The sequence below is a fragment of the Lagenorhynchus albirostris genome, chromosome 11 (assembly GCF_949774975.1).
Source record: "Lagenorhynchus albirostris chromosome 11, mLagAlb1.1, whole genome shotgun sequence".
Lineage (NCBI taxonomy): Eukaryota > Metazoa > Chordata > Mammalia > Artiodactyla > Delphinidae > Lagenorhynchus > Lagenorhynchus albirostris.
In genome coordinates this window covers 9,916,465-9,942,863 of record NC_083105.1, presented here as the reverse complement: position 1 = coordinate 9,942,863, position 26,399 = coordinate 9,916,465, and the positions used below count along the sequence as shown (strand labels likewise).

The 26,399-nt window shown below is 51.1% G+C and overlaps 1 protein-coding gene across 2 annotated transcripts; it reads left to right on the top strand.

Annotated features, from left to right (window-relative positions):
• Positions 1 to 662: 662 nt before the first annotated feature.
• GTPBP1 (GTP binding protein 1) lies at positions 663 to 23,595 on the top strand. 2 transcript variants are annotated; one of them, XM_060166474.1, is made up of 12 exons: positions 663 to 855; positions 3,506 to 3,617; positions 9,737 to 9,917; positions 10,511 to 10,859; positions 14,412 to 14,535; positions 15,396 to 15,510; positions 18,351 to 18,495; positions 18,611 to 18,793; positions 19,517 to 19,652; positions 20,291 to 20,469; positions 21,840 to 22,040; positions 22,947 to 23,595. In XM_060166474.1, the coding sequence occupies exons 1-12, from the start codon at positions 664 to 666 to the stop codon at positions 23,037 to 23,039; spliced, it is 2,010 nt and encodes a 669-aa protein (XP_060022457.1). In that variant the 5' UTR covers position 663; the 3' UTR covers positions 23,040 to 23,595. The 2 variants fall into 2 exon arrangements, with proteins under 2 accessions (XP_060022457.1, XP_060022458.1); XM_060166475.1 differs by lacking the exon at positions 21,840 to 22,040.
• Positions 23,596 to 26,399: the final 2,804 nt, after the last annotated feature.

Here is a 26,399-nt window from a genome sequence, read left to right as displayed (position 1 = left end):
CATCGATCCTAGTGTTAAAATTGCCTGGAGACTGCCAGCAGGTCGAAGATCAGTCTTCAGTGACTGCCCGGAGTCACTGAGTTGAATGGGAGGCGCCTTGCGCAGTTTACTATCTCCGTGGGCGGTGGCCCGAGGCGCGGGACTTGTCCGAAGACTGGATTGGGCCTTTCACCTGTCTATCATCGGAAGGCTCTCCGCCCCCGACTGCCTAGCAGCAGGATTTGGAAGCTGAGCACTGCCTCTGAAAACAAGGAGAGTGATGGGCGGTGAAGGTAAGCGTTGTGTGTATTTCTCTCATTGTATGGCTGCTGTGTCAGTCGTGCTCTGCTCTGCTCCCATTGGCGGGAAGGCTCCTGGCAGGTAGCGTGGACATGGTGCTGTCCCTCCCAAGTTACGATCAAGGCGCGTGACGTCTCAGACATTTGTTGTTGGGCTTTGGCTCTCATTAATTATTCATTATGTATTTGAAAGAGCTGCAGCGATTGGTGGCTGAGAGGCCTGGTCGTTTGTTTCTTAGCTAGAGATACGTGTCATCCTCTACGCGGCTGGAGAAATTTCGCATAAATTATTCTGATAAGGTTTGGGGCGGGGCTGCGCATAGATTAGGCAAATGAGCTGGGGAGGGAGGAGAGGCCGGCTACGAATTAGCCTAAGTTATTAAAGATGGCGGCGGAGCGGAGTCGCTTCCCGATGGACTCGCCGGTCCCTGCCTCTATGTTCGCCCCCGAGCCCAGCTCTCCGGGGGCGGCCAGGGCCGCGGCGGCTGCCGCCCGGCTCCACGGCGACTTCGACTCGGACTGCAGCGAGGACGGCGAGGCGCTCAACGGCGAACCGGAGCTGGACCTCACCAGCAAGGTAGGCCCGGGCGCCGGCGCCGGCGTTGAGGGGACCGTCCGGGCGCCGAGGGGTACCGGGCGGTGGGGCCGCGCAGTCTCCGGGGCGACGGCGGGGGCAGGAGGGGCCGAGCCAACCCACCTGTAAGTGCGGGACGCGCGGCGGGCTCCCCGGTGAGGGGCGGCTCCGGCGGCCCGCCGCACCGCTGTCCTTCCCCGGCGGCGCCCACCCGGCCTCCCGCCGTCCGGCTCCCGCCGGGATCACAACCCCTCGCCTCCGCCACGTGGAACGCGGGCGCCGGACGCCGGCAGCTACTCGCGCAGTGGTCGTCCCCACGCGGTGCCGCCTCCCCTGAGATCGAGGGTGGCTCTCCCCGTGGACTGTCCACGGCAGCCCAGGGTCGGAGGTGGCTTGGGCAGGGCGCGCGGGAGGATCATGTAGTCCGAGGGGGGAGCAGGGAGTCAGCTGCGGCTCTTCCTGGTGTTGGGAGAGGAAGCATTAAGTAGTCGCTCAGTCCGGGAGAAGGACGTCTGAAGAATGTCTACTTTACAAACCCACCCAAAACAAAAGTGAAAGATGGGCAGTGACCCATCATTTCGCCATTCTGGGAGTGGGACCTTATGTTGTTTGACTGGAATAATGAAGGACGATTTAAATCGTGTCTTCTGAGCTCTTGAGAAGGTGGGCAGGATTTAAGGGCTCATCTTCTGCTTGGCGTTGGGGGTGGGAGGAATAAAAAATTAAGTATAATTTGGGACTGGTGTTTCGAAGGTGCCTAACATTGCTAAAGGAAAGAATGCCAACTTTGGGGTCAGACAGGGCTGGGTTCCCTTTCCTGCCCTGCCAGTTAAAAAGGCTCTGTGACCTTGGGAAAGTTTCTTAACCTCTCAGTTCTCCAGCTCCATCATCTTTTTAGTACAGATGCATTGTAAAAACGAGAACTGTATGTAAGAAACCTACTATACTGCCGGTTACATACTACTCAGTAAATGTTTGAAGTGAACTGAATAAACTGATAATTCCCTATGCAGATTAAATAGCAGCTGATGCAAGATAGAACACCGATACCACCTCCTACCTGTTGTTGAATACCTACAGTAGAGAAGTTTAACGACTTTTGAAAACATTTGTGACTTTCTAGTCTATGGTGGCAAAATTGCATGAAACTTGGTCCAAACAGGAGAGAACTTTACCTTGCAGCTAATTGATCTCTCCCTCTAGTCTCTGCTGAGCACTTAGAAGCCGGTACTGCACCTTGTCACAGTGGTCCTGTCTGGTGCCTCTAATGCCATAACGAGGCTGGCCAAGTTCAGAGAGGATGGTCAGGGGAAATGTGTGAGGTAATGGGACACGATGCACAAGTCCGAGCACCCAGGTTCAAAGTATAAGCTCTGATGAGTCAACTCAGGAAATTGTAAGAGATACACTTGACTCAAGCAGATGAGCTAGATGTCAATTCATGGCCAAGGTGCTGAAGAAGCCTGAAAACAGTGGGAAGTTGCAGGGCAGAGTTGCAGAGAGTAGTACCTCTATTTCCTGACCAACTTATTTAATGTTCCAGGATAGGGAAGTGTTGCTTCATCATGTAGCTGGGGAAGTCCTTCTCAGTATTTTAAAGTTGAGAAGCTATATGTAGATTAATACTGATGATATTGAAAAGAAAAACTGATGTGAAGGGAGAGAATAGAGGGGTTGAACAGATTGATTCCTGAGGAAAAGATTAGAAGCTATAAGTTTATATACTTGCTACAATTAAATGTGGGGATGGACATAAGGCTCTGAGAGCTTCCAAAAGGAGAAGCAGTTAGTGAACTGTGGTGGCTAGTTTCATCCAGGAAGATTTTTTTTCTAGGATGATTGGGTGAAGAAAATTGTAATTACCACTTACTGAGCTGTGGACTGGATGCTTTACATGTTATCTTATTTGGTCTTTACAGTGGCCTTAGGATGTAGGTAGTAGTATCTCCAGTTTGTAGATTAAAAAACTGAGACTCAGAGGTTAAGTTCTTTGTCCAAGGTCACACATGAGTGGTTAGAGAATGGGATCTGACATGCCTGTTGGTAAATGGCCTCCTCAGATAAGTGGTTGATATTTTAATGTTATTCGCAGAAATTCGCAAAATGACGGTGCTAATACCCATCTTAGGGGTAATGTGTTTTGTTGATAAAGATGAGTCTTGCAGCAGTTTTTACTGCCGATTCCTAAATAATCGAGATAGCCAAGGCAAGTTGGAACAGACTTCTTATGTTATTATGGGAACCATTGGCCTTGGATGGAGATCTCTGTGAGTTGCAAGCTGCAGGTAGAAGACTTTGGCATGTAGGTGTAAAGCACTACTCGTTTAATTTCTACCTACAATGCCAGATTCTCAGTCATTGTGGATCCTGCCCCTCCCATTAAGCAGCAGGAGGCAGGCTGCTCACACCCTCTTTTCTGTGGGTTGTGGTTCAGACATACTCATTTCAGTACTTCATATAACTCAACTCTCATAAGGCCTTGGGCTCAAAGGCTATTTAAGGAGAGGCAGAGAGGGCATGAGAGGGCTGCCCAGCTCTTTTAGATCAGGGTGCTGTGGGGTTCAGTCAGGGTCTTTGGTCAGGCTCTTGATCTGCTTTGGCTGTGGTGTTCTTCTAGTAAGTGTGGTCCTAAGGCTGTTGGTTTCTCTTCTAGCTGGTTCTAGTGAGCCCTACATCAGAGCAGTATGACAGCCTCCTTCGGCAAATGTGGGAGAGGATGGACGAGGGATGCGGAGAGACCATATATGTCATTGGGCAGGGATCAGGTGAGCCTAGTTTTCCTTTCACTTTACTTTTTTAAAAATTCACTTTCCAAGCGGTTTTACAGATGCTGCTTTTCTACCTCCAGTACTCTACATTTGCATAAGAGGAGATGAAGCACAAAGCAAGGAAACTTCTTGTCCGAGGTGATAGAGTAAGAGTAAGTCACAGTTAGGTCTAGAATTAAGCCTTCCCTAGGCAGCTCTAAGTCTTCCCCTCCAAGCCCGATTTGCAGATCCCATTGCTACTTATTGCCTGCTTAGCAGAGAACCCCTGTGATACTTCTTGATGTCAGCAAGGAAAGGACATCCAGAATTCCTCTCTTCAGCAAGGCTGCCTTGCCCTGGACCATACTGACCATTCGGTGGGGATAGCTGTGATAACAGAGGTCCTCTTTTCTCCCTGTGAGATCCCATCAGACATGTAGGCTTGTTGCTATTCTGGAAGGGACTTGTTATTGTCCTCCCAGCCCCTTATTCCATTGTAATGGGACCCATTGTTTTAGAGGAAGGCAGCCCCCATGACAGAATCCCAGATTATATCCTGGGCTTTTTTTCCCCTGGTCATTCCTAGTTTATATCCTCAATACAAAGCCTGCTTACTCTCATCTTCATTAAGACATTATCTTTGCTGAAATGGCAGCTGGACTTGTTTAATAATTATGAATTTAGCCTGTACCAGATCTTATCTCTGTCATCTTTACAAGAAGCCTAAGTAGGCCTCGATGCATCATTAAGGGACTAGTTCTCTTTGCTGAATGTAGCTTTTGTAAAGGCAGGTAATAGTTCTTTTGCAGTTTGAGCCTAAGATGGAGGAAATCTCAAAATCTGTCTTGAACTATTTGACAGATATCTATTAAGTATCTTAGAAGGTCTTGATACTGTTGCAAAGCACTTTTAGATACTTAAAATCTGGTCTCTGTCCCAAGAAGGAGAGATGGCATATACATAGTTAACCTCAGTAGAAAACAGTATTTGGAAATGCTGCAATAATGACACAAGGAAGAAGGGTTTGATCTCCAAATATTGCTCTGCCTTCCTTTGAAATGTTTCTCATATCTATCCTTTCCTTTCTGTATTTACTGCCACCTCCCCAGTTTTAGGTGTTACCACCTTAAAGAAGGCATGGTCAGAGAGATAGGCAAACCAAGAGGTTCTGTCAAGAAAGAGAGGGAGGGGCTTCCCTGGTGGCGCAGTGGTTGAGAGTCTGCCTGCCTACCGGGTTCGTGCCCCGGTCCGGGAAGATCCCACATGGCCCGTGAGCCATGGCCGCTGAGTCTGCGTGTCCGGAGCCTGTGCTCCGCAACGGGAGAGGCCACAACAGTGAGAGGCCCGCTTACCGCAAAAAAAGAAAGAAAGAAAGAAAAGAAAGAAAGAGAGGGAGTTGGCCAGCATTGTCAAGTGTTACAGAGACAGCAGGGAGAGTCATGTTCAGAAAAAGCCATTCCATTTGGTGACTAGGGGGATCATTGGTAGGCTTTTGAAAGCTTTGGGGTCAGGTGCACACCTGGCCTCCTGTAATAGGATGAACCACTCAAAGGTCACTTCCAGCTTATAGAATTGAAGAAACCGCATCTAGATCAGTTCTGACAAGTGTTGGGACTGTTCTTTGAAGACCCAGATTCTTAAAGCCCCCACTCTTTGCTTATTCTTTAATGTGGACTCTTACTGAACTTTACCATACCTCGGTGGCTCACAGTTAATTAACCCTCCCGTGGCACAGCATAACAAGATGGCAAACATTCATTAACACGTATTTTACACACCCAAGCATTATCTTTGCATCTACCAATTGGATGCTATTAGATTCATAGTGACTCCTTCCTGCTGGAATTCTTTAGGGGCAGAAAGAGATTGTAATTAAACAAGTTGAAGATCAAGCAGAAGACTAAAAGAGATGCGAGGCCCCCTGGGTCAGCTTCATCCCTGACTTTCTGTGTGTGCTTGGTGCTTGCCCTCTGTTTGACGCTTCCTCCATCTATAAAATCGGGCGGATGGTACCACCACTGCCCCCACAACCTGAGGCAAGTTTTGTAGGGATAAATTAGACTTTAAAAAAATTCGAAGCAGGGTGGAGGAATGTGCTCTTTAAGTATACATTCTTTTTTTCTCTTATTATTATTTTTTTTTTTGGCCACGCCGTGCAGCATGTGGGATCTTAGTGCCCCGGCCAGAGATTGAACCCACACCCCTTGCATTGGAAGCACAGAGTCTTAACCACTGGACCACCAGGGAAGTCCCTAAGTATACATTCTTAAGTTACGGTTGATATTTTAAAAGGAGGCAATGTGACCTAGCAGTTAGTTCAGGGTCTGGAACCTGGTGGGTCTAAGTTTACCTACTGATTCTTTTCCTTGTCTTAAAATGGGGATAATAGTAGAATCTAGTCCATGGTGGCATGGTGAAGATTAACACTTGGCATATAGTAAGCACTATATAAATGTTAGCTAGTATTAATAGTTGCAGTAGTAATTTTTTAAGGGTTCCAGGTTATAGATGATTTACCATGAGATTTCTTTCAAAAAGAGCCTTGTTCATTCTTCACATATTAAATCGTGACTTTCTAAGACCCAGGTACTGCATTAAAAGTTCAGGGAGCATGGGAGGAGTGTTACATCTTTGTGGGAGGATTAGAAAAGACTTAAAAGTCTTTCCAAAGGAGGAGGTGCCCCTTCAGTGAATTCTAAAGCACGAGTAGGAGTTTTCTAGGTGAGTGGAGGCAGTAGTGAGTGAGCAGAAAAAGCCACAAGCACAGAGGCATGGAGACATTGATGAGTGTGGACTATTTGGTGGACCAGGAGTGATTCAGTACAGTAGGAAATGTAGAATGTGAGGTTGGGAGTGTCAGGAGGGGAGACTGGACCCAGTCTCCCAGTAGTCAGGGCCCAGATCTGAGGGTCTTTGAATGCCATACCAAAGCGTTTAGACTTTTATCCTAAAATTTGGGGGAGCCTTTGCATTATGTTGAGCAGGAGAGTACATATAAGAAAGGTAAGTCAGTGGCAGGACTGAGATCTGATTAGGTTCCTGCATGGCTGAATATGTGGCCTTTAGTAATTGCACCTCTGCGGCTTTTCTCCTTGGCCTTTGTTTCCACTCCTACAGAGTGAGGAGTATAGAGCGTGCTGGAGAAGGGTAATGTGACTGGGTGCATTTCTGGGAGCCCTGGATGGATGAGGTGACACTGGTGATTGCCTGCTGGTGTGGGGTAGGATCTGAAACCTTCTCATTGTACCAGAAGCAGGAAAGGTTGGATAGAATTTGGGGGTCTGGCAAGAATGGCAGGGCTAGCTGGCCTTCTCTTAGGGATGCTTCCGAGACCTTCTCTAACCCAGAATATTTCCAGAGCGCAGTTGGCCATGCATTTAGAAACTCCTTGCAGGACTTCCCTGGCGGTCCAGTAGTTAAGACTCCGTGCTTCCGCTGCAGGGGGCATGCATTCGATCCCTGGTTGGGGAACTAAGATCCTGCGTGCCATGTGGCGCAACCAAAAAAAGAAAAAGAAAAAGAAACTCCTTGGCTCAACTGCATCCTCTTTGTTCATTTGTTTTGCATTTTACAGACGTTTGACGAGTTGGTATAGGAAAGGCACCCCCATGGAGCGTCCAGGAATGTTTGAGATATGGCCCTTGTCCTCGAGATGCTTGTGTATAGCAGGGGAAGACACGCATCCAAAACTCTATTCCATATGGTAAACTTCATAAGGGAGCAGAATGGGTAGGATTTTGACAAGTGGAGATACGCTGATTGGCTTTCTAGGGCAGGAAATACATGAGCAAAGGTATAGAGCTAGAAAAGTGCAGAGACATGGAGGGATGGTGACTCGGCCACCTGCACTGGAACAAAGCTTAGAAGGGGAGGGCGGGGGAGGGGGATGGAAGCCTCTAAGGAATTGGAACTGAGCGCTGCTGGGCCTGGGGAGCCCTTCCAAGGCTTTGACTCGGAAGTGACAACGTCAGAGCTGTGCATTCTTTAGGACCTTGAGCTTGTATGTCTATGCAGGATGGGTTGGCGGAAACAGAGACTGGATTTGCTAAGACCAGTTAAGGATCTCTTGTGGCGATTCAGGTAGAATAATGGCCTAAATCAGGCTGGTGGCATTGGATTGGCAAAAAGAGGAGAGCAGGGACAAGGAAAGGGGCAGGACTGGAGTGATGAGTGTTAAGCTGGGGTGACTGGAACGATAGTGGTGTCATTAGAAATAGGTAAGGCAAGAGGAGGAACTGGTCTGGCACTAAGAGGAGCCCTTGCCAGAGGAAAAGCCTCTAGGTTTGGAATCAGAAGACCCAGGCTCACACGGCCCCTCTGCTCCCTCCCAGCACAGAGACCTCTAGGTTCTGTTTCCCCACTATTAAATGGGAACAGTAATGCCTAACTAATGGGGTTGCAGGGAGGACTAAAATGCTTTATTAATGGTGTTAGTTTTTGTGCTGTTGTTTAAAAAGGGTGTGGATGGAGCTCTGGGAAGAATGACTAGATATGAATATTTTCATAGTTTTCAAAATGACAGTTGAACCCATAGAATGAGAAGGCCAAGGGGAATGTTTCAAGGATAGAGAAGAAGGCTACTGACTGACTACTGAAAAAGACTGGCATTTGGGGACAGCAGCAGGAATAGCCAGCAGAGGAGACAGAAGTAAGACCCAGAGAGCCAGGAGGTGAATCAGAAGAGTTTGGGTTATAGGCAAGCAGGGTGGGAATGAAGTGCCTCAGTAAACAAAGGGACAGTTGCCAGCAGTGTTGACTGTGAAGGGGTCAAGGAAAGGGCATTGGATGAGTGGGCAGAACGCCACTGATGTCTTGAAAACCAGTTTTTTCCATAGTCATCAGATCAGTGAGAAGGTGGTGAGGAAATAAAGTCAACAAGTGTCCATTACTCTGGAGATGCTTGGAGGAGATGGTAGCTCAGTAGATAAGCTGGGGCAAGGGAAGAGGGGTTGGGTCTCCTTTAGTTTAGGAAAGCCTTGAGCTTGTTTGTAGGGGGAGAAGTGGAAGGGGGTGAGAGAAGGTGCTGCAAGGTCTTTGGAGGCAGAAAAGAAAAGAGGTTGGGCACATGAGCCCAGGGAAGGAGAGGAGTGCTCCCAGGAGACAGCTGGAGGAGCTGCCATTCTACTGTGGGAATGAGATATGGTACCATGTGGACAGTACCTGACCGGGACTGTCATACAGTAGGCATTCAATACATTAGCGGTTGATTGGTCCGTCCTTCCTCATCCTAAGCTCAGACTCATTTTTTCCAGCTACTTGCTGGACATTTTACCTGAGCCACCTCTGTTAAAAATCTGTCCCTAAACTCATTCTTAAATTTTCTCTCCATTTTCCTTTGTCTCCTGTCATTATCTCTTGCCTGGATTATTAGAATTACTTCCTAACTGGGCTCCCCATTTCTGGTCTCTCGCTTGCCAGCGCTCACTTTACACTGCTGAAGAGATCTTTCTGTCCCATAGCGATCTGATCTTGTTACTCCCCTGTGTAACCCCAAGGCTTCCCACCCTGGTACATATGTGTTTTGCTGCTGTGTGATGTTCGTCTGCCTAACTGTTTCTGCCTCTCATGTGGTCTCCCGCCACTTGACACCCTGCTCCCCGACGCGCCGAGCTGCTTACTGGTCCCTGAACGTGCCATGATCTGCCGTGCTCCATGCTTTGCTCTGCTGCCTAGGATGTCTTTCCTCCTTTCTCCGCAGGCCCATTTTTCATGTTTGGAGACGCAGCTTGGAGTCAGCGCCCTGCAAAGCTGTCCTCAGCTTCCCCAGGCAATGCTAGTTGCTCGTGCTTTACATTCTCTTTGTACAGCTCTGTAGTAAAGCACTCAAGCTGTATTGCAATTAATTAATTTCCTGTCTCTCCCGCTGGGCTGTGAGCTCGCTAAGGGCACCTGTATTCCCAGTACCCGGCCTGAGACTTGGCATAAAACCTAGGAGAGTCTCTGTGATTACTGTTGAATGAATTAATGAATGCCCTGCTTAATGGAGAAGGCTATTATTTATTAACTTTACTTGTGCGCAAATTTTTGAAGTATCTGGTAGAGAGAGCCATGTTCGTCAGTGCCCAGGGTGGGACCTTGTGAGGGGTGGCTGACTGGCAGACTTGATGGCAGGCTGACGTCTGGGCCCTTGTCACCAGATGGGACTGAGTACGGGCTGAGTGAAGCTGACATGGAGGCCTCCTATGCCACAGTGAAGAGCATGGCAGAACAAATAGAGGCTGATGTCATCCTCCTCCGGGAACGTCAAGAAGCTGGGGGCCGTGTGCGCGATTACCTGGTCCGGAAACGAGTAGGAGACAATGACTTCCTGGAAGTCAGGTGAGGAGGCTTCAGAACAGTTCCAGGTCCCCTGAAGCATGACCCTGGGGTCTAGGGCTTCACACAGAACGGTGATTGAGCCTTTGACACCTGGTGTGTCGGCTACACCCTTTCGCTTCCTGAGGCATGGAAGGAGTGTCCAGAGACACCGATAGCTGCATTCTCTGTTTCTGCACTTCCTCATCCCTAAATATTTCCATTTGGAGAGAGTGGGAGAGAGGCCAACCGTATGTTCTGTGGCCATTCTGTGGGCTGCATTTGCTTTCCCGTCAGGCCGGGAGGCTTGAAACCAGGGTAACGGAGGAGAGCATTTTGTACCTCTCTTGGCTTTAGGGCTTCTGTCTGGCAGCTTTGGGAAAGCTAGTGGAAGTTAAGGGAGAAAGTCATTGTGGTGGGAACTCAGTTCCTCCTGAGTAACTTTCTACTCCCTGGATACAGCTCCAAGAGCATTCCTAATGTGCTCTTCCATGAATAGAAGGGGCAGAGAGCTGGAGAGGCTCAGGGGTGAGCCCGTCCTTATGGATCCGGTTGCGGAGGTCCACTTCACTCACTCACCAACTCTCACACAAACGTATGGGTTTGTGTTCACACAGGGTAGCGGTAGTGGGCAACGTGGATGCCGGCAAAAGCACGCTTCTGGGGGTCCTGACCCACGGGGAGCTGGACAATGGCCGAGGCTTCGCCCGCCAGAAACTCTTCCGCCACAAACACGAGATTGAATCTGGTCGCACCAGCAGTGTGGGCAACGACATTCTGGGCTTTGACAGTGAAGGCAATGTGGTAAACAAGCCAGACAGCCATGGTGGCAGCCTGGAGTGGACACGGATCTGTGAGAAATCCACTAAGGTGATTACGTTCATCGACTTGGCCGGCCATGAGAAGTACCTGAAGACCACGGTCTTCGGCATGACCGGCCATTTACCTGACTTCTGCATGCTCATGGTAAGTGGGGTGCTGCCGAGGAGCAGGGGCTGCAGCTGGGCTCCGGGGCTGTGGTGATATGCAGGTGTTTGACATTGTTCTGAGACAGGGCCTTTTGGTTCAGGGCTTTGAAATTGGGTAAGAACGACAAGTTTTGCAGGGGTGCCCAGCCTTCTCAAGGAGCGTACCGTGATCTTTCTCCTAGCTTGGGCCAGGAGGAGGTCCTCTAAGCAGAAACCAAGGTGCCATTTACAGACCTCTCTTATTTTTCGGAGAGGGGTAAGGGAGGGTTTCTCCTGGGGCATTTCTTATTACCTTCAGAAGTGTTTCCTCCTGGGCTTGGGCTACTTTGAGATGACACCAGGCAGCACCCTCAGAGAGGGGGCGGCCTGGGAGGGAAATGGACGAGAGTGCAGATAGCCATTGAGGGGCCTGAGAGGTGGCCTCTTCTGAAGCCTGGAACCAGTGTCAACCAGTCCCACAGCTATTTGCTGAGAAGCTTCTGCATGCCTATCACTGTGCCAGGCCTGAAGACAGAGCAGTGAACAGGGTGTCGCGAGCTCCCATAGAGCTTACAGGCTCGTGGGAAATAGATTTTTAAGCAGCTCATCATGTAGGTGAACTGAAAGGGGAAGGGAGCAGAGGCTTCTGGGCTGGATCATGTTTCGAAGCTCGCATTTGGGCCCCTTTGATCTTCCTGGCCAGAGAGTAGGAGTCTGTGAGGCCCACGGCCTTGGTCACAACTTCACAGCTTTCACAGAGAGTGCGAGCGAGCGAGTTTTCCTTTGGCAAAAATCCTTCTCAAAACCCTTCCCCATTTCCCAGTTCCTCCAGCTGTCTGTATTAATAAGTGTAGTAAATGCCAACATCTGTTCAGAGCAAACTTGATCAAGTTGCCCCACAAACAGAGGTTTCCAGGCAAATTCTCCCCAGACCGGAGATTAAAGAGAGGCAGAGCACATGTGTGAACACTCTTGTCAGCTCTCTGCCCGAGGTTCTTGCAATCTCATTGTGGTTTTATCTCCCATATCTTTGAACGTTGCAAGGGGCCCTTACCGACCTTGACTGGCTGAGGAAAGCCGCTCTACAAAAGGGTTTCGAAGGAAGAGCCATAGGGTGTATTTGGGGCAGTTGTTGGGTTGAGATTAAGAAGGGTGTAGAAATCAGTTTAACATGAGCGTTTTTCTAACTGAGCTACAGTGATCAAGGTCAATTAACGGACATATCTTCACCCCAGATGAAATGTTACGTATTATCTGACTTTTAGGCCATGAGCTAAATACTAAAAATTTCTGTGGAAAACAATGAAATATTTCATTATTGTTCCATGGCAATCAATTTCCAGAAAAACAAAAACAAAAAAACCTTGAAAATATAGAGACAACAGAGAGAGAGAGCATTCTGTTATCCTGCTTGGGAAGAACAAAAGCAGGTCTGCGTTGGTTAGGAAAGGTGGTTGGAGGGAATGGGAAGAATTAGGAGGGAAATGGTGGAGATGTCCCGGTGTAGGAAAAGGGAACATGCGTGGGACATCTGTGCTGGTGAGGTGGTAGCTCACCTGGGAATCGTAATGATCAAATGAGAGCATTGCTTGAAGACGCTGGAATGTATATTTATTTTATTTATTTATTATTTTTGGCTGTGGTGGGTCTTAGTTGCAGCACGCGGGATCTTTTGCTGCGGCGCGCTTGTGCTTCGTTGCAGCATGCAGGCTTCTCTCTAGTTGTAGTGTGCGTGTTTTCTCTCTCTAGTTGTGGTGCGTGGGTTCCAGGGCTCTGTAGTTTGCAGCACGTGGGCTGTCTAGTTGAGGCGCACGGGCTCAGTAGTTGTGGCACGCGGGCTTAGTTGCCTCGCGGCATGTGGGATCTTAGTTTCTCAACGAGGGATCGAACCTGCGTTCCCTGCCTTGGAAGGGGACTTCACCACTGGACCACCAGGGAAGTCCCTCTGGAATGTATAAAGCCCTGTATAAATATGTCTTGGTGATTTTAATTTTATTTTGTTTTAGTAAGTAATACATTCATATGGTACAAAAATTAAAAGGTACCAAAGGACTTAAAGCCTCTCTTCCGCCTGTGTTGTTTCCTCCACAGGCAACCAGTACTTCCAGTTTCTTATGTATCCTCTAGAGATATTTTGTAATCACCCAGCATATATGTGTATATTCTCTCCCTCCAATATCAGACATTCAGAAAAGTTGAAAGAATAGTACAACGAATACCATAAACCCACCACTGGGAGTCAACAATCATTAACATTTTGCCATATTTATCTGTACATGTGATAGATGCATATGTGGAGTTTTTCTGTGTGTATGTATGGTTTTTGTTTTCTTTTTGTTTGTTTTTGTGGTTGGTTGGTTTTTTGGCTGAATCATTTGAAAGTAGATTATATTATAGACATTGTGACTCTTCACCCCAAATACTTCAGCACACAGCTCCTAAAATACTTTAGCACACAGCTTCCTACCGTTATTGCAACCAAGAAGACGAACAAGAGTTCCCTAATATCATACAATATCTAGTCTAAAAGTATTTATGTTATCTCAGATGTTCCCCCAAATGTCTTCTAGCTGCTTTTTTCAAACGGTGATCCAATCACCACTCTTTGTGATAGCATGCTGTATACCACCTTGCTTTTTCCCATTAAAACATATCTTAGAGATTATCCCACATCAGTTAAGAGTTTCCTCTTTCTTTTGTATCGCACACTTGTGCATGTCTCTAATTTATTTAACCAGCCTTTATGATGATATTTTAAAACATTTATTGTTACAGGAAGGAATGGTAACAGTAGTGACAGCTGCCATTGCTTTTTATAAAAAATAAATTTATTTATATTTATTTATTTGGCTGCACTGTGTCTTTACTGCTGCACATGGGCAGTACTCTTTGTCACGGTGCATGGGCTTCTCATTGCGGTGGCCTCTGGTTGCGGAGCACGAGCTTTAGGTGCACAGGCCTCAGTAGTTGTGGCTCGCGGGCTCCAGAGCACAGGCTCAGTAGTTGTGGCACCGGGGCCTAGCCGCTCTGCAGCATGTGGGATCTTTCTGGACCAGGGCTCGAACCCTTGTCCCTTGCATTGTCAGACAGATTCCCAACCACTGCGCCACCAGGGAAGTCCCTGCCATTGCTTGAATACCTAATTCGTGCTAGTTGTGTGCTGGACCTTTGACATATGTTTGGTCATTTAAACCTAAGTGACCCTCTAAAGTGAATATTATTATCCCCCATTTTATAGATGGGGTAACTGGGGGCCAGGGATGTTAAACTGAATCCACTTTGATGACTTTGTTTTCCCAGACTGAGTTTGTCTTTTTTGTTGTTTCGAAGTCTCCTCAGATTTTGATAGCCCACACTGTTAAATTGGAGGTTAAAGCAATCTGTGCCCAGCCCAGCTTTCATCTACAGCCATTTTATTTCTGGCCTAAGACTTGTGCCCCCTGTGTCCTGTTCTGATGGTGGCCTCAGAGATGGGAGTTCTCTCTTACCTCAGCCTTCTTTGAGCCCCTGTGCCCACCCAGCAGCAATCTCTGTCTCCCTTGTCCTGACAGTTCTTTCTGTGTTGGTGCAGGTGGGCAGCAATGCTGGCATTGTGGGGATGACAAAGGAGCACCTGGGCTTGGCATTGGCACTCAATGTGCCTGTCTTTGTGGTGGTCACCAAGATTGACATGTGTCCTGCCAACATCCTGCAAGGTAAGTGAAGCCAACAGCCAGTAGCAGTCTCTCTGTTTGGGGCAGTCACGCACTGTGGCTCCTTGGTGATCTGCTACCCGGAATTTTCTGTTTCCTTGTATTGTGCTTAGACCTTGGCCTGAATGTCCATCAACCCAGAATCTTTTGCTTTCTCCCTGTTTGCCTCTTGGTCTGAGCAGAGCTTAGAGTTATCTCCTGCTCATTGTTCCTTCTGGTTACAAATTCAAGGTCCTTGAAATCCCTAATCTGGCATCTCTTTTCAGATGGTTCCAGGCAGAAGGGGTTGGGTTTTACCATCTAAGCTGGACATACATGGAGACATTTGGGCAGAGAGTCTGATTACCTTTTACCACCAAAGGTTTCAAAACAGTGTTGCAAGACTAGGCTTTCGTGCATTTCTCCCCCATTGCTAAAGATGGTGGAAGAGAAGTGAAGACATATCCTTTTGGAGGGCCTCATAAGGACTTCTACAGGTGTCTAAATGTCCTAGAGATCCTTTTGTCAGATGAACTTTTTTTCCAGGAAGCAGGGCATTCTAGGAACAACATTGTCCTTCTGGTGGACCCCAAATCACTTGCTTATAGGATGCAGGTCTTCTAGAGACTCTGGAGAAACCTGACAGGTTTCAGACTTATAACCTTAGCAGACAGTCCCCATCTGTACTCTCCTTCTACTCTAGCAAGCACTTACCCACCCAAAGTTTTGATCCTCCTTTTGCTTCTCCAGGCATTATGGCATTTAACACTGTGCATCTGTTTGTCTCCTGCTTGCATCAGTAATGAGTGGACCTGTCTTGCCCTAGAAGCCTGGCCAAAGAGAAGGCTATGTTCCCCTAATTTCGTTCCATTTTACCCTTTAAGAAACCTTGAAGCTGTTACAGCGCCTGCTGAAGTCGCCCGGCTGCCGCAAGATCCCTGTGTTGGTGCAGAGCAAGGATGATGTGATTGTTACAGCCTCCAACTTCAGCTCTGAGAGGTAATGGGTAGGGAGCATTCACTTCTTCCTTTTATTTATTTATGTATTTTTAAATATTTATTTATTTGTTTGGCTGTGCCGGGTCTTAGTTGCGGCACGTGGGATCTTCATTGTGGCATGCGGGATCTTTTAGTGGTGGCATGCGAACTCTCAGTTGCAGCATGTGGGATCTAGTTCCCTGACCAGGGATCGAACCCGGGCCCCCTGCATTGGGTGCATGAAGTCTTAGCCACTGGACCACCAGGGAAGTCCTGGGAGCATTCACTTCTGCACAGGCACAGAGATTGGTTGAAATAGAAGATTGTGCTCTCAGCAGTGTTGCTCAGGGGCTGTATCAGGTGACCCAGATTCTGAGGTGCTGGTCTCACTGAGGTTGAAATCCCAGCTGATATTTCGGTGTCCTTATCTGTGAAATGGGAATAATACTACCTTCTTCATGGGGCTCTTGTAAGTGTTGGAAATGGTGTATGTAAAGCACTTGGCACCGTGCCTGGCTGCTGTGTGATAGATACACAGCCATTTTTAGGATGGTTATTATTAATTTTTTTACACGGTTGTTTCTCAAAAGCTCTCTAATCACAGATCAGTTTTGGCATTTACTCATTAGCATGTCCTTTGATTCTGTAAAATTTTTTTTTTTTTGGCCATGTCGCGCGGCTTGTAGGATGCTAGTTCCCTGACCGGGGATCGAACCTGGGCCCTCAGCAGTGAAAGTGCCGAGTCCTAACCACTGGACTGCCAGGAAATTCCCTGATTCCATAAATATTTATTGGGTGTTTGTTCTGTGCTGGGCTTTTCATCTAGGCATTGAGGAGTCAGAGCTGACTTGGGCATAGTCCTTGTCCTCAAGGTGGTCGGCTCCTTGGTCAGAGATAATCTCTTGATAATAGTAAATTTTGTTAACACTGCTCCTTCTCCCAGAGTCTTGGGGCTGCTTAAGTACAGGACCCGGAGCAGCCTGACATTTTGGCCTGTGTCTCTGCCCTGACGCTGTCTTCAGTACCAGCAGTTGGCCAGCAGAGGGGGTACGTTTCAGTCGACCCCATTTCAATTCATTCATTTTGTTGAGTGCCTATTCTGTGCTGTCCCTACTCCAGGAGCTGTGGGAAATATATAATTCCTGATCTTGAGGAGTTTGACTAATCGTGAATAGGAGATAGAGAGGCCATTCAGATAACAGACAGAAAATCAGATGTAGTCACGTGTAACAGAGACACAAAAAGTTCTCCCAAGACATACAGATAGCCAATAGGCACATGCAGTGTTGCTCAACATCGTTAGTTATTAGAGAAATGCAAATCAAAAGTACAATGAGGTACCACCTCACACCAGTCAGAATGGCCATCATTAAAAAGTCTACGAATAAATGCTAAAGAGGGTGTGGAGAAAAAGGAACCCTCTTACACTGTTTGTGGGAATGTAAATTGGTGCAGCCACTATGGAAAACAGTTCCTCAAAAAACTAAAAGTAGGGGGCTTCCCTGGTGGTGCAGTGGTTGAGAGTCTGCCTGCCGATGCCGGGGGCATGGGTTCGTGCCCCGGTCCAGGAGGATCCCACATGCCGCGGAGCGGCTGGGCCCGTGAGCTGTGGCCGCTGGGCCTGCGCATCCGGAGCCTGTGCTCCGCAACGGGAGAGGCCACAACAGTGAGAGGCCCGTGCACCGCGATGAAGAGTGGCCCCTGCTCGCCACAACTGGAGAAAGCCCTCGCACAGAAACGAAGACCCAACACGGCCAAAAATAAATAAATAAATTTATTTAAAAAAAAAAAGAATCCACCTGCCAATGCAGGGAACACGGGTTCGAGCCCTGCTCCAGGAAGATCCCACATTGCCGCGGAGCAACTAAGCCCGTGTGCCACAACTACTGAGCCTGCACTCTAGAGCTCGTGAGCCACAACTCCTGAGCCCATGTGCCACAACTCCTGAGCCTTGCTCTAGAGCATGCTCCGCAACGAGAAGCCACCGCAATGAGAAGCCCACGCACCGCAACGAAGAGTAGCCCCTGCTCTCTGCAACTAGAGAAAGGCCACGCACAGCAACGAAGACCCAATGCAGCCAAAAATAAATAAATTAAAAAATATATATATCCTGTGGCAAACCATAATGGAAAAGAATATGAAAAAATATATATATGTGTATAACTGAGTCACTTTGCTGTATAGCAGAAGTTAACACAATGTTGTAAATCAACTATACTTCAATAAAATTTACAAAAAAAAAAAAAGTTCTTTGAAAACTCAGAGGGAATGAAGAGTGCCCATCTGGGAAGGATTCCCTAGAAGAGGCGGTGCTGGAAATGGGCTCTGAAGGATGAGAGGATTTGGTAGTTGGATAAGAGGGAAGGAATTCAGGAAGGGGGTGAACAATTCAGAGTGAACAAGTACATGGGAACAGAAAAGTACCAAGGTCTTAGGAGAAGGGAGGGAGTGTTCTCTGGTCTGGCTGGAATATAGGAATTTGAGAGAAATAAACTGGCAGAGATGTTGGGAGGAGGGATTCCGGCTGTCTTTTCTGCAGTGGAGAGTTGGTTAAGGTTTTAAGGATGTATGTACTTTAGGAAGAAGAGGCAGTCATGATCGCTTGAAATAGGGTAGTGGTACCGAGACAGAGAGGAGGGGACAGGTTTCAGAGACAAAACTACATAGGAGGAGGAGGCCTCAGAGCAGGTCTGGACAGAAGTAGGTGGGCTGGGCAGAGGGCCTGAGAGGCCAGTGAAGGGGTGGTGGGACCCTTCGCAGCAGCAGCCGTTCCAGGAGCCCTCGTGCTGCTCATCCCCTGTCAGGCAGGAGTTCGCCACCTGAGCGCCTTCTTCCTCTCTCTCCACACACTCCCCACCTTAGGATGTGCCCGATATTCCAAATCTCCAACGTTACAGGCGAGAACCTAGATCTGCTGAAGATGTTCCTCAACCTGCTCTCCCCTCGCACCAGTTACCGGGAGGAAGAGCCTGCTGAGTTTCAGATTGACGACACCTACTCTGTCCCGGTGAGTGGGTTCTGGTGGACTGAATAGGGCGGGAGGCTGAGTGGCGCTTCCTGCAGGGGTGCCGGGGCGAGTCTGTAGTGCCAGTGGACTTACTGGACCGGGGTCTTGTCTGCAGGGTGTGGGAACAGTGGTATCAGGGACAACACTGAGGGGCCTGATCAAGCTGAATGACACGCTGCTGCTGGGCCCAGATCCTTTGGGTAACTTCCTGTCCATTGCTGTCAAATCGATCCATCGCAAGCGCATGCCTGTCAAGGAGGTGCGGGGGGGCCAGACGGCCTCCTTCGCGCTGAAGAAGGTGAGTGTTGATAAAACCAAGAACTCCCCTCGGGCTCCGTGTTATGCTAGGCTCCGGGTCATCTCCAGTCCTCACAGCCGCTCTGCAAGGCAGGGATTACTGACCTCACTTTTACAGATGAGGAAACTGAGGCTCAGGAGAGCCTGAGTGACTTGCCCAGCATCCGGGGAGAACACCGGGACTTAAACCTAGGCCTGCCGGCCTCCTGAGCTCGGTGAGGGCAGCTGGGAGCCTTCCTGTGCTTCCTTCTTGCTGGGGTCCTTCTACGCGGGGCTGTTGAGTCCATGCCAGATCCTCTTGCCATTCAGCTTTCAGTCTCCTGGGGATTGGGGTCAGTGCTAGCTCCTGGGTCATTTGCACCAGCCCAGTTAACCAGCAAAGCCGGGTTTTCTGTGGGCTTCCCAACAGCCAGATCACGCTCGCCCTGTTTCTCCTACCTGAGTGCTTGCCTGCCTTTGCCCTCTCGCCACCCACTTAATTCTGACCCGTCTCGCAAGTCCTGGCTAAAATGCCACTTTCCGTGTGAAGTCTTTCCTGACCCCCCAATAGCAGTGTTGAGGCTTCCCATGTAGCACTAAAGAAGGCCTGTGGTCCAGTGCAGTGAGAGGTCACGGCCAAGTTGGGGTGGTAGCAGTTCCCAGAAGGAGTCCTGGTCCTCTGTGACCAGGGGGTGAAGCCAGAAGGCATTATTGTCCCTGAGGTCTGGGATTCTCTCTCATTCAGATCAAGCGCTCGTCCATCCGGAAGGGCATGGTGATGGTTTCTCCACGCTTGAATCCCCAAGCATCCTGGGAGTTCGAGGCCGAGATCCTTGTCCTTCACCACCCCACCACAATCAGCCCGCGGTACCAGGCCATGGGTAGGTGTCTAAAGGCACTGCCAGCCTGAAGCCCCCTGCTCTAGCTCCCCCTACAGTGTGCTCCAGCAACCCAAACCCCAAAGTTTCAGCTGCAGCCAAAAGTCAGGTCGCGGCCCTGTTCAGTGATACCATCCCCTCTGTTCCACCCACGAGCTGTGGCTTGTGGTTTATTCATTCTTGCAAACACTAACCAAGTACCAGCTCGGTGCTGGGCTCTGGAAACCCAGACCTGCCCTCAAGGACCTCACACTCAGTCCTTCAGCAGACATCTACCAAGTGCTGCAGTGTGCCAGGCGGTGTTGCCAAGGTGCTGGGGACAAAGACAAGATGGGCAAGGGCCCTGCCATCGAAAAGCCCCCAGTCCGGAGAAGGCCCGCATGCAGACAGAGTGCCCTGTGTTCAGGAGCTAGGGACAAGTGGGTCCGGGGACAGGCGAGGTCTAACTGGAGGGAGAAGTGGGAGGATGTGAGGCAGGATCAATCCAAGAACGGGCCTCCAGTCGCTTAGCCTCACTCTGCCCTCTGAGGTCTTCAGCCTGACACACCTCGAGCTTGTTTCATGCTTTCACCCACTGCCTCCCCTGCCCTGAGGCCACTGAGTGGCTCAGGCCTCTCCTGACTTCCTGGCTCCCTTGGCAGTGCACTGTGGGAGCATCAGGCAGACAGCCACCATCCTGAGCATGGACAAGGACTGTCTGCGCACCGGGGACAAGGCCACCGTGCATTTCCGCTTTATCAAGACCCCCGAGTACCTGCACATAGACCAGCGGCTGGTGTTCCGGGAAGGCCGCACCAAGGCTGTAGGCACCATCACTAAGGTACGGCCGGGCAGACCACCTTGCCTGCCTACAAGAAGTGCCAGGGGCTGCTCCAGTTCTAGACTGTGAGCACAGCACGCTCTGCTCAAGAAGCCTGTGAAATCTTACTGACTGCCGGGGGCAGAGGCACCAGTCCCTACCTTGGGAGAACTGGAACAGCGCCGAGGTATAGCCTTAGTGCCATCTTCTCTGCTCTCCTCAGAGGTTTCCCTAGACCTCCTGTCTTTCTGAGCTTTGGTAGTGACCATGGAGGAGAGAAGGTGGAGTTGAGGTATGGCAGTCCGTGGTGGGAGAATGTCTGGGCCTAGCCAGTGTTGGCCTCTGAGATGCTGGGCACATGCTCCGATGGTCTGGCTGGGGCCGTGTCCTTAGAGCAGTGGGTCCAGTTGGAGTGAGTGCTGGATAGCGGTGGGGCATGGACGGTGTCCTGTTCCCTGCCCAGCCCCTCCAGGTGGAGGTGCGGCCACGGGGAACTCCGTTGCTCTGCCTGCCCTAGAGCCCCCGGCTGCGGGCCGGGCCGGGAGGGGCTCTTTGTGTCCTGGAGCGCACCTTATGCCCTCTGCAGACTTCATCCATGGCCTTGAGTAGTGGCACTTCATAGAGTGGTTTGACCCCTGCTCCATACATCCTGTCTGAGATCTTGGAATCAGCCTCAGGCTTGCTTTTCCTCCAGAATGGGCTTCCTTAGGCCCATCCATGTCACTAAGACTGCAGAGTGTGTTGAGTGGGGAGGGTCATCCTCGGAGGCCCCCTTGCTTCGGGCTGGCTGAGGGTTTGGCAGAAGCTGCCCGCACGTGCTGTGATGCCCTTGGGGATGCGGCTGGGCCTATTCGCTGCTTTGTGTGAGGTTGAACTTGGGCCATAAGGGAAGGCTCTGAGTCAGTCCTTCCTGGGTGGTAGCTCTTAAGATTTTTGATGGCCGCACTCCAAATATTTCCAGCTCCTGAGACACTCACTTGATCTCTCTGGCAGGCCCAAAATTAAAACTTACCCCAGGCTCTTGTTACAGGGGCAGCAAGAGATAGAGTTGATGCTCTGGGCAGGCTGGACCCCAGCCTGGGAGCTGGGCTGAGTAGGAGATGGCTGCGGTTCACAGATTGTCTGTGGGAAGAGCAGCTGGGGCAGGGAACAGGCTGGAACCCTTCTGGGCTGGGCTGAGGCAGGTGAGACATCGGCCCTGGCACGCTGAGTGGAGAGGACATCTCTCCACCCCACTGCCCTGTCATCGCCCTCCTGCCACCCACCTCGCCCAGGCCCAGCCAGGCCACGGAGTGAGAGGTCCCTGAGACCTGAGGGGCGGGGCGGGGGCAGCTGAGCCCAGGTCACTGCCTGCAGCTCTGTCTCATCCCCCACCCCCTTGGCTCCTGCAGCTCCTCCAGACCACCAACAATTCCCCAATGAACTCCAAGCCCCAGCAGATTAAAATGCAATCGACGAAAAAGGGTCCCCTGCCCAAACGAGAAGAGGGAGGTCCCTCTGGAGGGCCAGCAGTAGGGGCACCCCCAACTGGAGATGAAGCTTGCTCTCTAGCGGCTGCGCAGCCAGCTGCATCCGGCAGTCTCCAGCCACAGGTGAGTGTGCTTCCCAGGCTGGTCCTGGGCCCCTGACGGCCTCGGGCGGGGTGGGGGCGGGGGCCTGGCCGTGGAGGTGACCCATAGGAGAGCGCCGGCAGCCTTCACCAGTCTGCCATGTCTTTGAGTTCCTAGATGGGTGTTTGCCACAACTCCAGGTCCCTAAGTGCTATCTAAGTGTGAGCTTTTTGTCTCTCAAGGCAGTGTTTTTCAAACTGAGATGTGGTGTACATGAAATGAACTTAATGGGTCCTGACCAGCGTTTAGTTTTAATGAAAGAGAATAGAAAAATGTCAGCATTTCCCTGTCATAGTAAGAGTGAGCATTGTGTGTGTGAGAGTGCAAGTGGTGTATGTGCGTACTGCAGCCCAAACGTCTGAGAGACGCTGCCTTAGAGGGTCCTCCTGGCTCCTTCCCCGACGTGACACTTCCTTAGGGGTAGGTGGTCTTGGGCCCTGTCAATGTGGCTCTCACTCGGCACCTCCTGCCAGCGTTGTCCCCTGGAGTCCTCTCCTGGTGGCCCTCACATTGCCCCTTTCCAGCATCTCTTCGTCCGACTCCTCTTTGGAGAAGGAAGCTTCTGCCTGGACCTGTCCTTTCTGCTCTCCCTCCCTGTCGAGTCTTTCCTCTGACTCCTTCATTTCTTTTTTCTTCCCACCTGTCAGCAGTGGCACACGTTAGTTCCTGCTCACTCTGTGCTTCTCTGAACGGCTCCTCTCACCGTGATCACCTGTGACCCACCAGCTGCGAGGAAGGCAGGGTGGGCGCCGGCTCCATCTGGTGGAGGGCGTAGCAGATGGCTGCTCGCTCACCTCCTGCCCCCGGTCCCCGCTGCCCCTCTGCTGTCCTGTCCTGCCCTGCTCCCGATGGGCCACTGCTTCTCAAGCTCCTTCTTCTCTCTTTCAGCCCAAGCCCGGCAGCGGGGGCCGGCGACGGGGGGGCCAGCGTCACAAGGTGAAGTCCCAGGGGGCCTGCCTGACTCCCGCCAGCGGCTGCTGAATCTCCCCCAGCCCACCTCCACCACCCAAGGGATCCTCGTTCTCTGGCCACCACTCCACCAGATGGGCCAGAGCAACTCTGACCACCGCTCGCCCTCCCCCAGGCCGCACCCGGAGCCTCGTCATTCCCCCCACCCCCGTTTTCCAGGGGGTTGTAATTTATAAGCTGAGGAAGGTGGCCAGACTTCTGGAGGACTGACCATCTCCAACTCTCTTCCCCACCTTCTTCCTCACTCACACCTTTTTTGTACATCTGGGCCCTTAGTTTTTATTCTTTTTATTATCTATCTATCTATCTAGTGTGCGTGTGCGTGTGTGTGGGCGTGTGAGGTGCAGGAGTACGGCCGGTCAGGGCCTGGCAGTCTTTCCCCTTTCTCCTCCGTGGCTGGCCACCAGCCTCCAGGAGCTAGCTGGCTGCCTGTCTGTCCGTGTGTTCGTGTGTCTCTGTGAGAACCTTTCAGGGCTGTCAGGAGCCGAAGCGCGCCCTCCTTCCCTGTGCTCACTCTCCAGTGCGCCTGGAGCCCCGCCACGGAGCCGCCTCCAGGCTGAGGGGCGTCCAGGGGAAGTATCTGCTGCTGCCAGAGCAGGGGGCCGTCCTTCTGCGACTTGGGGATCTCAGCAGCGTGGAGAGCAGTGGTCCCCCTTTTCTCTTTCTCCCTCATTTCCCTTAAAACCCCAAACAGGTAATGCCAAAAGCTCTTAGGCTGTAACTGTAGACGTGTGGAGGGTGTTGGTGACTGAGTTGTAGGACCCTCCTTGCCCCTCTGACCTTGCCACTGACCTGAAGACAGCTGTGGCTCTTCTTTCCCCTTGGAGACAATCCTTTGTTTGCCTGGCTGGCTGGGGTGACTCCTCTTCTGCTGAGTCTGCCGAGCTGGGGCTCTCACCTCGCCCTGGGGCCGCCTCCTGCTTGGACTTTGACTCTGATTCTTGTTGGGCCTCAGGGCACTGATGATTGGGCCTGGGGTCCGCCTGCTCAGGGTCACAGTCAACAGCACCTCCTGTTGGCAGGGGTGCCAGGTGTTCCTCTGAACCAGGCCGGGACTGGAACCCCTCCTTCCCTGCCACATTGCCCCAGCATGGCTGCTACAGGAGCCCAGCAGTGAAGGGCCTGAGCCCCAGATTTGGAAGCTCCAACTGGGGTACAGGGAGAGCAGGTAGGAGGTAGTAAAAAAGATTCTTCCAGACCCAGCTCAGAGCATTAAGCCCTTTGGAAGAATCGTTGCCAGGGATGGGGGTGGTGTTGCCCAGGCCAGAGATGGTAGCATGGGCCCCAAACCAGCCTGCTCGGAGCTGTGGACTGAAGCCCTCTCTTTAGGGTGGACTGATGGGCAGAGATATGTTCTTTCTCTAGCCTGGGACACCCAACTGGCTGGGTCCTTCCTCAGCCTCGCCTCCCTTCCATCCCCAACCCTTCGCCGCCACTCCTGCTTCCGGACTGCTGCTCCCCTCTCCTTTCCTCCTGACTGTTTCTAGTTACCACTGACCTGTGGCCATGGACCGACCAAACCAGCACACAAAATAAAAGTTTGTTCCAAGTTGACGGTGTCCTGTTCCCTGCCCAGCCCCTCCAGGTGGAGGTGCGGCCACGGGGAACTCCGTTGCTCTGCCTGCCGTAGAGCCCCCGGCTGCGGGCCGGGCCGGGAGGGGCCCAGCTTCTCCTGTCAGGCAGGCATGGCTTCAAAACCCAGACTCCTCCGCCAGCTGTGACACAGGACAAGTTGCCATCCTCTGAACCTCAGTTTCCTCATCCACAGCAAGAGGTAAATGCCTGCGTCAGGTTGTTGCGAGGATTCAGCGAGAGAATGTGGTGTGAGGCCCTGATGTGCCCAGCACGTGGGCGGTACCCGGTGAATAATGGTCATCACATTGCTTACCACCCACGCCGGCTCCCACGTCCATGGCAGAGGCCGCAAGCTGGGCAGCAGGCTCAAAAGGAGAAATGTGGCGTGGACACGTCTCTGCTGTTCAGCTGGGACTGTGCCAGGCATTTCCCTCGCTTCATGTTCTTTGATGTTCGCGGCTATGAGGGAGGTGGCGGTAGTTACGTTTTTCTGGTTAAGGACACTGGAGCTCAGGGGAACAGTGCCCCCAGCCCCCAGTCATTCCAGTCACCCACTCCAGCGGTGTCCTTCAGCCTGTCCTAGTTCCACCGTCTGCTGGCTGTTCCCCTCTTGAATTTTGACTCTAGTTCTGCTTACAGGGGCCGTTGCCCAGAGGTGCCTTTGTAATAGGAGTTCCAGCCTTGAGCAGCACCCTGTGCTCTCTGTCCCCACGGTGGGTGCTGTGGAATTTGTGTTTCCACAGGACTTGGCCATGGGGGACCTTGGAACAGGCAGAACCACGTTTTGTTGGAACTCTCCTGCCGCTGTGAGCATAACCACTTCCTTTACATTTTGCAGCTGTGGCCTCCACCCTGGCCTCTGCCTTCCAACACTCAGGTCCTTCTGATCTCTGTGGTCGCCAGGCCCACACCTGCCAGCCAGGGAGCTGACTGCAGCGTTCTATTGTCGTTAGCTGGGACTACAAAGGTCCAATATGGGTCTCAGCCCTACCAACTATCTATTTGGAACAAAACACCAGCCCTTTTGTTGTTGATGAAGAATAAAGTTGTTAATCCAGTCACCTCAAATGGCAAATCCTGACCCTTTTGTAACGCAGCTAACACGTGTGGCATCTTTAATTCAGCCAGGCCCACTGTTCTGGCTTATCGGCCTCCCCAGCACAGAATAAGCCACAGGAAATGTGCCATGGTGCAGGGGAAGCGCAGGTTTGATTGGGGTCACGGGACGGACCATAGAAAAGACGGTGTGAGGGTTGTGCCATGAGGGCCTCTTAAGATTTGGACGTGTGCAGACAGGCCCCAGAGGGCACGAACAGAGGCCCTGAGCCCTGACGGTGTGCGGTAGGTTCCAGGGATGTGTTTACTAATGCGGCTCAGGGATGTCACGACCTTTGTTGAAAAATGGTGCTAAATGCAGTAAAAGTGTGAATGAAATAGGAGGTGATGAAGCGAGCAGTCGCTGAGGGGCGAGCCATAGTACTACCTTTTTCCTCAAGCAGAGAGAGAGCTGAGGGCTTGAGTAACTGGCCCGAAGCCTTGGGCCTGGCTTTGCCTTCCACCCAGCACCATCTCCTGCAGCAGTTTATCCCCCAACTCCTGCCTACTGACCTGTTCCTGCCTTTATTTTCTCAGCTGTGATTGGGCCCCTCCCTGGGCCAGGTGCCATGGTCAGGATGAGAGGCGTGTGTTGAGAGTCCAGCTGGGCAACCACCCCTGGCCCTTGGAGCTGCTCATTGGAGGCACTGAATCTGGGGAGATATTTGCAGGGAAGGGCCAGGACCTGCTCCCTGGAACTGG